Source organism: Bufo bufo, chromosome 3 (assembly GCF_905171765.1).
Source record: "Bufo bufo chromosome 3, aBufBuf1.1, whole genome shotgun sequence".
Classification (NCBI taxonomy): Eukaryota; Metazoa; Chordata; class Amphibia; order Anura; family Bufonidae; genus Bufo; species Bufo bufo.
Window position 1 is genome coordinate 545,054,664 of NC_053391.1, and position 15,044 is coordinate 545,069,707.

Consider the following 15,044-nt stretch of genomic DNA (forward strand, 5'->3'; position numbering starts at 1 on the left):
CACCGGGAGTACGATTGCCCTATTAATCTCATTCTAGGCGCCAAGCTGCCAAAATCACGTTTATACAATCTCTCCCAACCTGAAAGAGTCGCTATGCGTACTTATATCTCTGAGAGCCTGAGAATGGAACACATCCGACCCTCGAAGTCACCTGTTGCCGCTGGTTTGTTTTTTTTGTTAAGAAAAAAGATGGTTCTTTAAGACCTTCTCTGGATTTCAGGGAGCTGAACTGTATCACAATTCATGATCCATATCCGCTTCCTCTGATCCCGGACCTGTTTAACCAGATTGTTGGGGCTAAAGTTTTTTCTAAGTTGGATTTAAGAAGGGCATACAACCTAGTCAGGGTCAGGGAAGGGGACGAATAGAAGACGGCCTTCAATACCCCTGAGGGTCATTTCGAGAATTTGGTTATGCCCTTTGGTTTGATGAATGCTCCGGCCGTCTTCCAACATTTTGTGAACAGCATTTTTTATCATTTAATGGGGAAATTTGTACTGGTGTATCTAGATGACATTTATATTTTTTCTCCTGATTTCAAAACTCATAGGGACCACCTACGTCAGGTCTTGCTCATTCTGCGGGAGAATAAATTGTACGCTAAACTGGAAAAATGTGTGTTTGCGGTTCCGGAGATTCAATTTCTTGGTTTTCTTCTCTCCGCTTCTGGTTTTCGCATGGACCCTGAGAAGGTCCACGCTGTGCTTGATTGGGAGCTTCCTGAGAATCAGAAGGCACTGATGCGGTTTTTGGGTTTTGGCAATTATTACAGAAAGCTAATTTTGAATTATTCCTCTGTTGTTAAGCCACTCACTGATATGACTAAAAAGGGGGTAGATTTTTCCTCCTGGTCGGTAGATGCGCTTAAGGGCTTTTCTAGTATCAAAGAGAGTTTTTCTTCCACTCCCATTTTGGTACAACCTGATGTCTCTCTACCTTTTATTGTTGAGGTGGACGCTTCTGAGGTGGGTGTGGGTGCGGTCTTATCTCAGGGTCCCTCTCCTGCCAAATGGCGACCGTGTGCCTTTTTCTCAAGGAAACTCCCCTCTGCAGAGAGAAATTACGATGTGGGAGATAGGGATTTGTTGGCCATCAAATTAGCTTTTGAGGAATGGCGCCATTGGCTAGAGGGAGCCAGACACCCTATTACTGTGTTTACCGACCATAAGAATCTGGCCTACTTGGAATCAGCCAAGTGTCTGAACCCGAGACAGGCCAGATGGTCTTTATTCTTTTCTAGGTTTAATTTTGTTGTCACGTTCCGCCCTGGGGTTAAAAATGTGAAGGCTGATGCCCTGTCACGTTGTTTTCCGGGAGGGGGGAACTTTGAAGACCCGGGTCCCATTTTGGCTGAAGGGGTGGTCGTCTCTGCTCTTTATCCTGATTTGGAGGCAGAGGTTCAGGCAGCCCAGACAGAGGCTCCTGATCTTTGTCCTCCTGGGAGGTTGTTTGTGCCTCTCGCTTTACGACACAAGGTTTTTAAGGAGCACCACGATACTGTCCTTGCTGGGCACCCGGGGAGTAGAGCCACAGTGGATCTCATTGCTCGGAGATTTTGGTGGCCAGCTCTTCGTAAAATGGTTGAGGGTTTTGTGGCAGCCTGCGAGACCTGCGCTCGTGCCAAGGTCCCTCATTCACGACCATCAGGTTCTCTCCTCCCGTTACCCATTCCTTCCCGTCCTTGGACGCATCTGTCCATGGACTTCATTACGGACCTGCCTCGTTCCTCGGGGAAGACTGTGATTCTGGTAGTAGTGGACCGTTTTAGCAAAATGGCGCATTTCATTCCCTTTCCTGGGTTACCCAATGCTAAGACGCTGGAGCAAGCATTTGTTGATCACATTGTCAAATTGCATGGCATTCCTTCAGACATCGTTTCTGATAGGGGCACGCAATTTGTTTCCAGATTCTGGAAGGCCTTCTGTTCTCGCTTGGGGGTTTGGTTGTCGTTCTCTTCTGCTTTTCACCCGCAGTCGAATGGTCAGACCGAACGCGTCAATCAGAATCTGGAGACATATCTGCGCTGTTTTGTGGCAGAGAATCAGGAGGATTGGTGCTCTTTTTTGTCCCTTGCTGAGTTTGTTTTAAATAACCGTCGCCAGGAGTCCTCTCATAAGTCACCATTTTTTGGTGCATATGGGTTTCATCCGCAGTTTGGGACATTCTCTGGAGAGGGGTCTTCTGGTTTACCTGATGAGGAGAGATTTTCCTAATCTTTGTCATTTATTTGGCAAAAGATTCAGGGTAATCTGAAAAGGATGAGTGAGAGATATAAGAGTGTGGTGGATAAGAGATGTGTGCCTGGTCCGGACCTGAATGTGGGTGATCTGGTGTGGTTGTCTACAAAGAATATCAAACTGAAGGTTCCCTCCTGGAAGTTGGGTCCTAAGTTTATTGGGCCTTACAAGATCTTGTCCGTCATCAATCCCGTTGCCTTCCATCTTGATCTTCCTCAGACTTGGAAGATCCATAATGTTTTTCACAGGTCCCTATTAAAACCTTATGTCCAACCCACTGTACCCTCCTCTTTGCCGCCTCCTCCTCCGATTTTTGTTGATGGTAATCTTGAATTTCAGGTCTCTAGGATTGTGGATTCTCGCATTATCCGCGGTTCTATCCAGTACCTTGTTCATTGGGAGGGTTATGGTCCTGAGGAGAGGATGTGGGTCCCAGTGGCGGACAGTAAGGCCACTCGTCTCATCAGGGCTTTCCATAGGTCCCATCCTGAGAAGGTGGGCTCTGAGTGTCCGGAGTCCACCAGTAGAGGGAGGGGTACTGTCACCGCCAGCTCTCTGAGAAGATCTGGCAGACGTTCTTCTGTACCTCTTGCATGATGTTCTTTGTTTTGGTTTCACTTTGTCATCTCCTTTTCTTCTCCCAGCTGTCACCTATTTACACTAATTGCCTCCCTTTATATTCCCTCCCATACTGCCTCACTTTGCGGTTTATACTACTTCCTGGATTGAAGTGTTCACTGCTGGAGACTTCTGTTACTGCTTGTTCAGATAAGTCCTTTCATGTATTGTGTTTCCTTGCTGGCTTGATTCTAGGTGACCCTGACTCCCTCAGGGAGCCAGTGGTCATGTCCCCTCACTATTATAGGGTTTTCAGGTGTCACACAGTCTAGGTACGAGGGCATGCAATCGTCTATCTCTGAGACCCTTGTATGTGCTTAGCAGTCAGAGTGAGCGCTTAGGGTTTTATAGGGGTCACCTTTATGCTCCTTAGTTTGGGATCAAGCCAGTCGGATGTTTATCCATAACTTCCAGCTATCTGCAACATCATCCGTGACAGTATGTAAGAGTGCATGCATGTATGACAGTGTGTGTATGTAAGAGTGCTTGCATGTATGACAGTATGTGTATGTAAAAGTTCCTGCATGTATAACAGTGTGTGTATGTAAGAGTACCTACATGTATGACAGTGTGTGTATGTAAGAGTACCTGCATGTATGACATTGTGTGTATGTAAGAGTACCTGCAAGTACGACAGTGTGTGTATGTAATATTACCTGCATGTATGACAGTGTGTGTATGTAAGAGTACCTGCATGTATGACAGTGTGTATGTAAGAGTACCTGCATGTATGACAGTGTGTGTATGTAAGAGTGCCTGCATGTATGACATTGTATGTATGTAAGAGTGCCTGCATGTAAGACAGTGTGTATGTAAGAGTACCTGCATGTATGACAGTGTGTGTATGTAAGAGTATCTGCATGTATGGCAATGTGTGTATGTAAGAGTACCTGCATGTATGACAGTGTGTGTATGTAAGAGTGCCTGCATGTATAACAGTGTGTGTATGTAAGAGTGCCTGCATGTATGATAGTGTGTGTATGTAAGAGTACATGCATGTATAATAGTGTGTGTATGTAAGAGTGCATGCATGTATGACAGTGTGTGTATGAAAGAGTGCTGGCATGTGTGGAAGTGTTCTGTTGCTGTATTTATGCACAGAGCTTGGTATTGTTATGGTATCTAAGTATTGAGCTTGAAGGTGCCTAAGTTCACATTTTGGGGTCAAACTACAGGGATGATGTTAAAATAAAACTGAAATTTTTTTTTTGTTTTTACTCACCAGTCTGATCACTATTTGATCCAGTACCAATGCCCTGTTCTATCCGTCAGGCTGCAGCTGGGACATAATGTTTTGGCTGCTGCTGTAAAATGCCTGTGTACCGCACCTGACTGCTGTAACTGATCACTGGCCTCAGTAGTGTACAGCGCCAAGGGCAGTGATTAGCTGAAGCGGTCATGTGCGCTATTGCACTACAGCTTCCTATATAAAGGATTATTTTAAAGAATGTTGATGCAAATCAGAAAACCCCCTTGTGTCAATATTTGCATGAAACTATAGGGTGGGCCCCTAGAGTCACTTCTAATGGTGGTCTCTTGGCACCCCAGTCCCACACTGAGTCTGTACTATATTCTGAAACACCCTCACATTTTATGAGACCATTTTATGGGATCAGATTTATGTATTATGAGCAGCATACATAACTAAGGTACCATAAACACAGCAGGGCAGTGTTCATGGAATACATAGGTAGGAACATGGAGTCCCTACAGTTTTGTACTATAAACAAATAGACAATCTGTGTTCTCTCATATGGTTTGGAGACCTACAGCATGGATTCATAGAATCTATGGGTGCTGTAGTACAACTGGAAGGTTGTACGGAGCCTCAATAAAGGTGTTTTAATGAGCCCTAAACAAAATTTAGAATTTTCTTCAAATTAAGCATTTTTAGCAATGAAGTAAGACTACACAGACAATAGATAAAACTGTGTTACGTGTGTATGTTTGAAAAGTTTTCTTACATCTTAGAAGTCTTTCTCTCTTTGATGGATCTGGTTGAATAATTCGGCAGGGACTTGAGCTGAAATATGACAGACATTAAAATAACTAACATTGACTCAATATACATTACTTCAACAACTACTATTCAGCACAATTCAAACAGAACTTGAGCAACAATAAATGCTGCACAGCGAATGTGTGGCTTACAAGCTAACACCAGTAGATAAGAGGATGAGTTATATTATGGGGAAACTGCAGTGAGTTTTTTTTTAGATCTATAGGAACTTCATTTCAGAGTCCTTATTAGAGATGAGCTAATCAATTCTAAAAATCGATTCGTCTCATCGGCAGGGCTTCTTCACCTGTGGGGGGCAGTGTCTGCAGGTGAAGAAGCACACACCTATCGCAAGATTGACAGGGCCAGACATTTAGCCCGGCCCTTACAATTTCCTGTTGGCACCGCTGCTCCGATTAGCAGAGCAAGGGCACAGGTTCTGCTTCGTCTTTGGAGTAGCAGCAAAAGTGGGAAATTGTCAGAACCAAGGTAAACGAGGGGGGAGGGGGGATTGTGCACTGCCCACCAATGATTTTAATACTTGGGAGGGGAAGGGGGAGGGTGCACTGCCCACCAATGATTTATTTTGTTTTTTTTAAACAAATTTTATTGGCAGAAAATGACAATACAATATATGGCATGACATGTCCCATCAAATAGAATAAGTGGGAATAGATCACATATCAGTAGATACAATAAATTACATCTGATCAAGAATCAATTACATTTCAATTTTACGAATTGATTGAGAGACAAGACATCGAAAACAATGTATAATCATTTTCTCAATTTTTGTTTTTTGTATGCTAAATACCCCCCCCCCCCCGAAATCAACATGTATCTCAAACTAACAAAATTAGCTCCTTGTGGTTCACCATGTGTGTCACCTATTTTCTAAATCTGAGTTTCATAGTTTAAGACATATCTCCTCCCTCAGACCGATCACTGTCCAGTCTTCCAAGCGTGCCCTTTATTTTCTCCAGGAGATACCACTGAGTACCTAGGAACGGGGCTACCAACTCCTTTATCTCATCCTGGGGTAGTATCTTTACAATGAATCTTCTCCATTTATTGAAGAAATTATTCGTGGCTCTACCCTTACACTGTTCTGTATCTAATCTTTCCATATACATTATCTGTTTTGCTATGCCCAAAACCTCCTCAATATTGGGCACCGAGGGGTACAGCCAATGTCTCAGTATACTCTTCTTTGCGGACAATAACATTACATGTATCCCCTTGACGCCGATCACCTGTGAAGTGCTCCCCTCCGGGTCCATCGGGATATAGTGAAAAATACATTGTTGGGGAGAGAGATCCAATTCAATGTCCCATATCTCCTTGATCTGGTTGACCACTTCACTCCATAGTTGGGATAAGGATGGACACTCCCAGAGACCATGGAGAAGGTTGGCTTTAGGTAACTGACATTTTGGACAGGCTCTGATATAATGTGCTGGGGCATCCTTGTAAGATAAATCGAAAGCATATGTCGCCTTATGAAGGATTTTGAATTGCATCTCTCTCCAGTCCTCGCATGTCACAGCCTGTCTCACTCTCTCCAATCCCGCCCTTAGCTTTGTTGTCAGCAAATCATCACCAATGATTTTAATACCGGGGAGGGTGCACTGGGGGCTGATGGAGAAGGCACTAGGGGCTGGTGAGAGGCACTGGGGACTGATGGAGATGCACTGGGAGGCCGCTGGTGAGAGGCACTGGGAGCTGATGGAGAGGCACTGGGAGCTGATGGATAGGCACTGGGGGCTGATGGAGAGGCACTGAGGGCTGGTGAGAGGCACTGGGGGCTGATGGAGAGGAGAGGCACTGGTGGCTGATGGAGAGGCACTGGGGGCTGGTGAGAGGCACTGGGGGCTGATGGAGAGGCTACTGGGGGCTGATGGAGAGGCTACTGGGGTCTGATGGAGAGGCACTGGGGGCTGCTGTGAGGCTTCTGGGGGCTGCTATAAGGCTACTGGGGGTTGCTATAAGGCTACTGGGGCTGCTATGAGGCATGGGGCTCTTATCTGAGGTCTGATTGGAGGTCATTCATATTGGGGTCTGAGCTGAGGTGTTATCTGAGGTCTTATTGGGGTCTTATTAACATTGGGGATCTTATTGGGGCTGTAAACTGAGGTCTGATTAACATTGGGGGTCTGATTGGTGGTCTGACCTGAGGTATAATGAGGTATAATCTCCGGAGCAGCTTGGAGAAAAAAATGCCTCACAGTCTCCCACACTTCTGCCCTGCCAAGCCAGCCAGCACCCCTGAGGCCAAGCCTATCAGCACCCCTGAGGCCAAGCCAGCCAGCACCCCTGAGGCCAAGCCTGTCAGCACCCCTGAGGCCAAGCCAGTCAGCACCCCTGAGGCCAAGCCAGTCAGCACCCCTGAGGCCAAGCCAGCCAGCACCCCTGAGGCCAAGCCAGCCAGCACCCCTGAGGCCAAGCCAGCCAGCACCCCTGAGGCCAAGCCAGCCAGCACCCCTAAGGCCAAGCCAAGCCTGTCAGCACCCCTGAGGCCAAGCCTGTCAGCACCCCTGAGGCCAAGCCTGTCAGCACCCCTGAGGCCAAGCCTGTCAGCACCCCTGAGGCCAAGCCACCCAGCACCCCTGAGGCCAAGCCACCCAGCACCCCTGAGGCCAAGCCTGTCAGCACCCCTGAGGCCAAGCCACCCAGCACCCCTGAGGCTTCAGAACTGTAAGTAAATTATATACAAGGGGAGCTTATAATTTGAAAGAGACAAATTATGTCTGAACAGACATATAGCGCAAATTCCAGTTTTTGTTTACATTTTATGTTGCACTGAATTTTCTGCTAAATATATATACACGTGTATCAGCACTAGATATATACCCCTTACTCTCCATAATCCCCAAACTACACAAGATACATATCCCTACCTTCTGTCTAATACACATACACACCCCACGATATGTACTTTCACCTTCGTGTGTTACAGACCCCTGTACAATTTAACAATCTTCTTTAATACACAGACATTTAGATTCATACATTTCCTACACTGGCACAAATGCGTTGCCAGTGACCAACTGTCTGTGCTCAGTTTTACGCGTAACTGTCGCAAGTGCATGAGGAGCTGCGGATGTGGCGGCGAGGTCCGAGAGGTATGTGGGGGTGGGAGATCCGGGAGGGGGGGGCCCATAAAAAATTTAGCTATGGGGCCCAGTCATTTCTAGCTACGCCCCTGCTGCCGTTAACATTATTTCATACTAGAGACAATCACTAATGACATTGATCAGCAGATGTTTGACAATTAGTGACCAGCAGAAGTTTAATATAGGGCGTAGCTTACAGTGGATTTAGAATTGCCATGATTACTGGGCGCCATCTGTGTGACATGTGAATGAAGCGGTGGTGCGCATGCCTTTTGTTAAGGGTACAATATGAAAAAGGAAAATACCATTCAGCAATCAGCAGTTGCAGTACACAGGAGTACCAGCAGACCTGAAGACTACCAATACAGATTAGTTAAAAGGAGAAAACAAAGGCAGGTAAGAGGGTATAAGCTACTGTAAATGACTATAGGCAACAAGAACTGGAGAAGAATAAGTGGCTGTTCACACTGTTTTTTTCAGCTGGAATTTTGGGGCAGACACTGCGGTAAAGTTCCACCAGCTGCCACATTGTTTCTGCCTCCTATTGTTTTCAGGAGGAGGCAGCTCTGAAAATCGCAGAGAGGCTGCACTAAAAATGGACATGTCTTTTCTCAGTGTGGTCACGGCTTTAAACCGACCTTCAGAGCTGCCTCTCATTGAAAAGAATGGGAGGCATAAACATCACAGCCTTGTCTGAGCCACAGAAAAAATGCCATTTCAATGGCACCTAAGTGGTCATTGAGGACATAGAGTATTTTTATAATTATAAATTAAAGAACATTCCCTTTCAAACTTATCCATGGTCTTACATAAAGAATCCATGAGGTGTTCCGTTTAACAAATCTCTTAAACAGGACCTGTCACTTCTCCTGACATATTTATTGTTTCATATAGAAACGGACAAGTCAAAAGTCATGACTAGAGATGAGCGAATCGAATCCCATGAAGTGGAATTCGATCCGAATTTCAAGATAAATTTCATTCGCCTCAAAGCCGAATTTCCTCGTGCTTCGTGTTAGCAAATCGATTTTACCTGAGATAGTGTAAAAAACAAAAAAATTAAAACTTACCGCCTCCATTTGATCGCGACGGGCCGCCATCCGTCATCTTGATTGCAGATCTCAGCCGAAATCCCGTGCGTGGTGATGTACTGTATGACGTCACCACGCCAGCCGGCGTGATCACGTCATCTCGCGCCGTGCGAAATTTCACGCCAGATCTTTAAGCAAGATGGCGGAAGCCGGCCTGTCGCAAGCAAATGGAGGCGGTAAGTTTCATAAAAAATTTAGTTTAGGTTAATTTTACACAGTTTTTTACACTCAGATGCCGCAATCATGTATGGGGAGCTATTGCAGCTCCCTGTCATTGCGCCCACTAATTACAAAAAAATGCGCTTCGTGACAAAGTAATTTGTCACTAAGCTAATTTTTTAGTAAAATTTGGCGAATCAGCTGAATCTAACTTTTCAATAATTCGCTCATCTCTAGTCGTGATATGTCAGAAGTCATGACAGGTCGAGTTGTAAGTTACTGTATTTAGCAGTGGTAAGAAAATGTGCAAGCAGTGGACTGGGATTGACATCACCTCTAACATCTGTTGTATATGGGCTCTTAATTCTATCCAGAAAATGGAAATGGTAGGGACAATCCCAAAAATATGAGATCAAGTGACTTATACAGTCAATAAGCAGTGGGAGGATCATTTTTCCTTGTTCTGGAATCTGTTCCTGCATATGAAGAAAATAACATTTACTGAAAAGGGTTGTCCCTTCTGGGAGTATAGCATATTGCTAGGACATACCATAAATAGGGAAAAGTAACCATCTGACATTTATGGCATATCCTAGCAATATGCCATAGATATCCAAGACGGGAATATCCCTTTAAAAGTAGATCTCCAAAATATGGTGTGTGACATTTTATCGTGTATGATGGCATTTTTTAATCACCTTCCGTTATTGGTTGAATTATTCACTGTATGGTGTGTGGGGTTTCGCTCTGGTAGATAGGGTAAGCGGACGCAGTACAGAGGCAAAAGACAAGTTCTTAATGCAAAACTTCAGTGTTTATTCACACTTGAGGCAAATGCACAAAACAATGCATTACTTTGCAGTCTTGGTGTTTACTTCACACAAAATGGAAAGGGCATCTTGGTGTTACTTCACGCAAATTGGAAAGTTCATATAAGACAAGTCCCCTTGATGTCAGTTCTGCCTCCAGCAGTCCATGGCAGGCTTTAGGTGGCCTGTTTGCTCGGCCGATGGGTCTCAGCCCTCCAACCTGGCACCAAGCCTCAGATCCCAACACAAAGATCTTGCTGCTGAGCCCAGCTGTCTATTTAAGGACAGCCAGATGCTGCCAAAAACCCGGACCAGCAATTAAAATCCAGTCCAGTATTTGACCCCATCTGGCAGCAAATCAGCCCAGCAGCACACGCTGGGAGGAAAATACCTGTTTTCCCAGACCATTCCCCTCACTGTGTCACAGGTGGTATAATTAATTTATAGTATAGCAGTACTATTTGGAAAATGAATTTTTAAAAAATTATACAGAAGAAAATGTTTCACTGATCAGCATCTTGAATCTTGAAATAGATGAGGAAGTATAAAGTATATAAGAGTGATGCATGACATTGCATTATTATACAATGAATATATATACACACACACACACAGTGCCTTGAAAAAGTATTCATACCCCTTGATCTTTCCCACATATTTTCACGTTACTCCCACAAACTTAAATTTATTTTATTGGGATTTTATTTGATAGACCAACACAAAGTAGCAAGTATGTGTAAAGTGAAAAGAAAATGATACATAGTTTTCAAAATCTGCTAATAAACAAAAATCTGGACAGTGTTGCATGCATTTTTATTCAGCCCCCTTTACGTCGATACCCCTAAATAAAATCCAGTGTAACTTCCTTCAGAAGTCATCTCATTAGTAAATAGAGTCCACCTGTGTGTAATTTAGTCTCAGTATAACTACAGCTGTTCTGTGAAGGCCTCAGAGGTGTGTTAGAACATTAGTGATCAAACAGTATCATGAAAACCCAAGCTCTGAGCATCTCACGGAACACTTTTCAATCCATCATCCGAAAATGGAAGGAATATGGCACAACTTCAGATCTACCAAGACATGGTCGTCCACCTAAACTATCAGCCCAGGCAAGGTGAGCACTAAGTAGAGAAGCAGCCAAGTGGTCCATGGTCACTCTGGAGGAGCTGCAGATATCCACAGCTCAGGTGGGATAATCTGTCCACAAGACAACTACTTGCAGTGTACTCCACAAATCTGACCTTTATGGAAAAATAGCAAGAAGAAAGTCATTTTTGAAAGCAAGCCAGCAGAAGTCCAGTTTGTAGTCTGCCACAAGCCATGTAGGGGATACAGCAAACATGTGGAAGAAGATGCTCTGGTCAAATGAGACCAAAGTTGAACTTTTTGACCTAAATGCAAAACGGTATGTGGGACTGAAAACTAACATTACACATCACCCTGAACACACCATCTCCACCATGAAACATGGTGGTAGCAGCATCATGCTGTGGGGATGCTTTTCTTCAGCAGGGACATGGAAGCTGGTCAGAGTTGATGGGAAGATAGATAGAACTAAATACAGGGCAGTCTTGGAGGAAAACCTGGTAGAGGCTGCAAAAGACTTGAGACTGGGGCAGAGGTTCACCTTCCAGCAAGACAACGATCCTAAACATACAGCCAGAGCAGGGGCATAGCTATAGGTGGTGCAGAGGTAGCAATCGGCCTAAGGGGGCCCAAAGACCTTGTGCCACATAAGAAGACACTGTTATTATAGAAAGTGCATGCTGGTCAAGTCACACCTTTTGCTGTAGAGAAGAGTTTAGGTCCAGAATGTGGCATGGGGAGTGCCGTTTCAATATTTGCCTCAGGCAGCACGAAGGCTATGTACTTCATGGCCCCTGGCCACAAAGGGGGAAGGGGGGCCTAAGCTGAACTATTGCACCAAGACTCATGAGCCTTTAGCTATGCCCCTCACCCAGAGCTACAATGGAATTGTTTAGATCAAAGCATATTCAGGTGTTAGAATGGCCCATTCAAAATTCAGACTTAAATCCCATTGAGATTCTGTGGCAGAACTTGAAAATTGCTGTTCACAGAGGCTTTCTATCTGACTGAGCTTAAGCCATATTGCAAACAAGAAAGGGCAAACATTTCAGCCTCTAGACTCTAGATGTGAAAAGCTTGCAGACTTGAAGCTGTAATTACAGTGAAAGGTGGTAGTCCTACAAGGTATTGACTCACTTTTCAGATTTTAATTCATTAAAAAATAAAAATAAATGTTTTCTTTTCACTTCACAAATACTTGCTACTTTGTGTTGGTCTATCACATAAAATACCAATAAAATACTTTTAAGTTTGAGGGGTACTGATACTTTTTCAAGGCACTGTATGTATATATTATATATATATATCATATATTTACATATTTTATATACAGTACAGACCAAAAGTTTGGACACACCTTCTCATTCAGAAATAAAGAGTTTTCTTTATTTTCATGACTATGAAAATTGTAGATTCACACTGAAGGCATCAAAACTATGAATTAACACATGTGGAATTATATACATAACAAACAAGTGTGAAACAACTGAAAATATGTCATATTCTAGGTTCTTCAAAGTAACCACCTTTTGCTTTGATTACTGCTTTGCACACTCTTTGCATTCTCTTGATGAACTTCAAGAGGTAGTCCCCTGAAATGGTTTTCACTTCACAGGTGTGCTCTGTCAGGTTTAATAAGTGGGATTTCTTGCCTTATAAATGCGTTGCGTTGAGGAGGAGTCAGGTGGATACACAGCTGATAGTCCTACTGAATAGACTGTTAGAATTTGTATTATGGCAAGAAAAAAGCAGCTAAGTAAAAAAAAAACAGTGGCCATCAATACTTTAAGAAATGAAGGTCAGTCAGTCAGCCAAAAAATTGGGAAAACTTTGAAAGTAAGGGCTATTTGACCATGAAGGAGAGTGATGGGGTGCTGCGCCAGATGACCTGGCCTCCACAGTCACCGGACCTGAACCCAATCAAGATGGTTTGGGGTGAGCTGGAACGCAGAGTGAAGGCAAAAGGGCCAACAAGTGCTAAGCATCTCTGAAAAATCCTTCAAGACTGTTGGAAGACCATTTCAGGGGACTACCTCTTGAAGCTCATCAAGAGAACGCCAAGAGTGTGCAAAGCAGTAATCAAAGCAAAAGGTGGCTACTTTGAAGAACCTAGAATATGACATATTTTCAGTTGTTTCACACTTGTTTGTTATGTATATAATTCCACATGTGTTAATTCATAGTTTTGATGCCTTCATAGTCATGAAAATAAAGAAAACTCTTTGAATGAGAAGGTGTGTCCAAACTTTTGGTCTGTACTGTATATATTGTGGCAATGTGAACATTGAGGTGTTGTTTGCACCAGGAGCGTGTCACCAAGGGGCCCGGCCTTGGTGGAGTAAAAGTAGTCCAGGTGTCCACTAAAGTAGTTGGGGGACACCATATAGATAGTGTAGCTGGTTCAGCTATTTCAGGGCAGGCTTTTACTGGGAACAGGCAATGTGTTGGGTGGGTGCCTGTTCCCCATGCTCCAGTCCGGGACTTAGGGCATGCTCATGTCCAGGGATCCTATTTAATCCTGCTACTGGATCTTGGGTGTGGCTCACTCTGGAGTGTCTTGTGAAGCAGAGTCCTGGTGAGGCTCTGTGTGAGTGGTCTCAGTCGGGTGGGCTGAGGGGCCACGAGGCTAGGCGATAGCCTGAACTTTGGGGGACGCGGTGACGCCTGTGAAACAAGGATCACGAGGCCAGAGTCGGGAGGACTACTGGGCCACAATCCCCCAAAAGGTATTGAAGTGTCACAGCCTGGAGGTTGCTGGACCGAATGGCTGAGGAAAGCCGCATTTGTGTTCCATGTGTGAACAGGGCTCTCTAGGTGAATCAGGTATACGCTTATGTGTTTAGTTAGAGCCTAGCCGGGCAAGGGTTTGTTATTTTGTGTGGATGTCACACGTGATAAGTTGAAGCTGCGACTTCTTAACCTGTGCTTTGCTAAAGTGTCTGAAATAAACCAAGAGTTTGGACATTATAATCGTGTCTGCGAAGATATCTGTGAGTGTGACCCCCTGAAAAGAGATGATCCCCTACAATATATATATATATATATATATATATATATATATTTGTGGTCAAGGCTAAATACGAACCTTGGGCAGCGTGCCTGCCTGGAACCTAACCGGCTGAGGTGTGCCTGGAGCCGGGTATGAGAGTAGCCTAAAAGGGGGCTACCCTAAGGAGGACCCTTGAAATGAAGGGAATGGGTGGGTGGGACCAAGAACCGGAACGCCCACTGTGATGAGGTAAGTGGGGGTTTAAATAGGCTCAAGCCCCTCCCACAAATGCAGGCTGAACCTCAGCCTTACCAACTTGTGGTCAAGGCTAAATACGAACCTTGGGCAGCGTGCCTGCCTGGAACCTAACTGGCTGAGGTGTGCCTGGAGCCGGGTATGAGAGTAGCCTAAAAGGGGGCAAAATGACAACAAAATAGTTAAGGTGTAAGACTTTATTACCTTATAACACCAAAGACCGAAATGCCTGCGAAATCTCCACCTGCGGGTTAGGTATGTATCTGGTGAAGCAAGACGAACGCCATCTCCCCATCTTTCGGATGACGTGGGCGGGGACCCCCTGCCGGGAAGCCGCGGAGGCTGCCCCAATGCGGAAGGAATGACCGGATATTGCTCCTGAGTCCAACCCTAAGCCAGCAGCCACCGTGCGGATGTGGCTGATGAATTGCGCCGTGGTGAGAGCTCCCTTCAGATGGGGTAGCAGAGGGCTGTGAGGTGGCGCATCCCGGAGGGCGAGGATGAGCTGGTCAAATACCTGTAACGGGCACCATTCATTCCTAGTGGGAAAAAAACTGGACCTCCACCGGGGGGCCTGTTTGACTGGTTTTGGAGATAATTATCTTCAGCGCGTAATGGTCAACCACCCTCACCAGCTGCTCTCGGTGCAGGCTGCACCGTCCCGCCGTGCTGCACGTGAACTCGCCTG

The 15,044-nt window shown here is 44.9% G+C and overlaps 1 protein-coding gene and 1 long non-coding RNA gene across 3 annotated transcripts in view; one reads left to right on the forward strand and one right to left on the reverse strand.

The window, feature by feature from the left end:
- Positions 1 to 15,044, reverse strand: part of EPSTI1 (epithelial stromal interaction 1) — a 198,141-nt gene that overhangs the window by 151,218 nt on the left and 31,879 nt on the right. For both annotated transcript variants that reach the window (XM_040425422.1, XM_040425421.1), the window contains exon 2: positions 4,820 to 4,878. In XM_040425422.1, coding sequence (XP_040281356.1) covers positions 4,820 to 4,878 — 59 coding nt within the window. The remainder of the gene's footprint in view (positions 1 to 4,819; positions 4,879 to 15,044) is intronic.
- On the forward strand, positions 4,231 to 14,561 carry LOC120995912. The gene is made up of 3 exons (XR_005777697.1): positions 4,231 to 4,330; positions 11,288 to 11,293; positions 14,551 to 14,561. It is a non-coding gene; the product is annotated as an uncharacterized LOC120995912 (long non-coding RNA).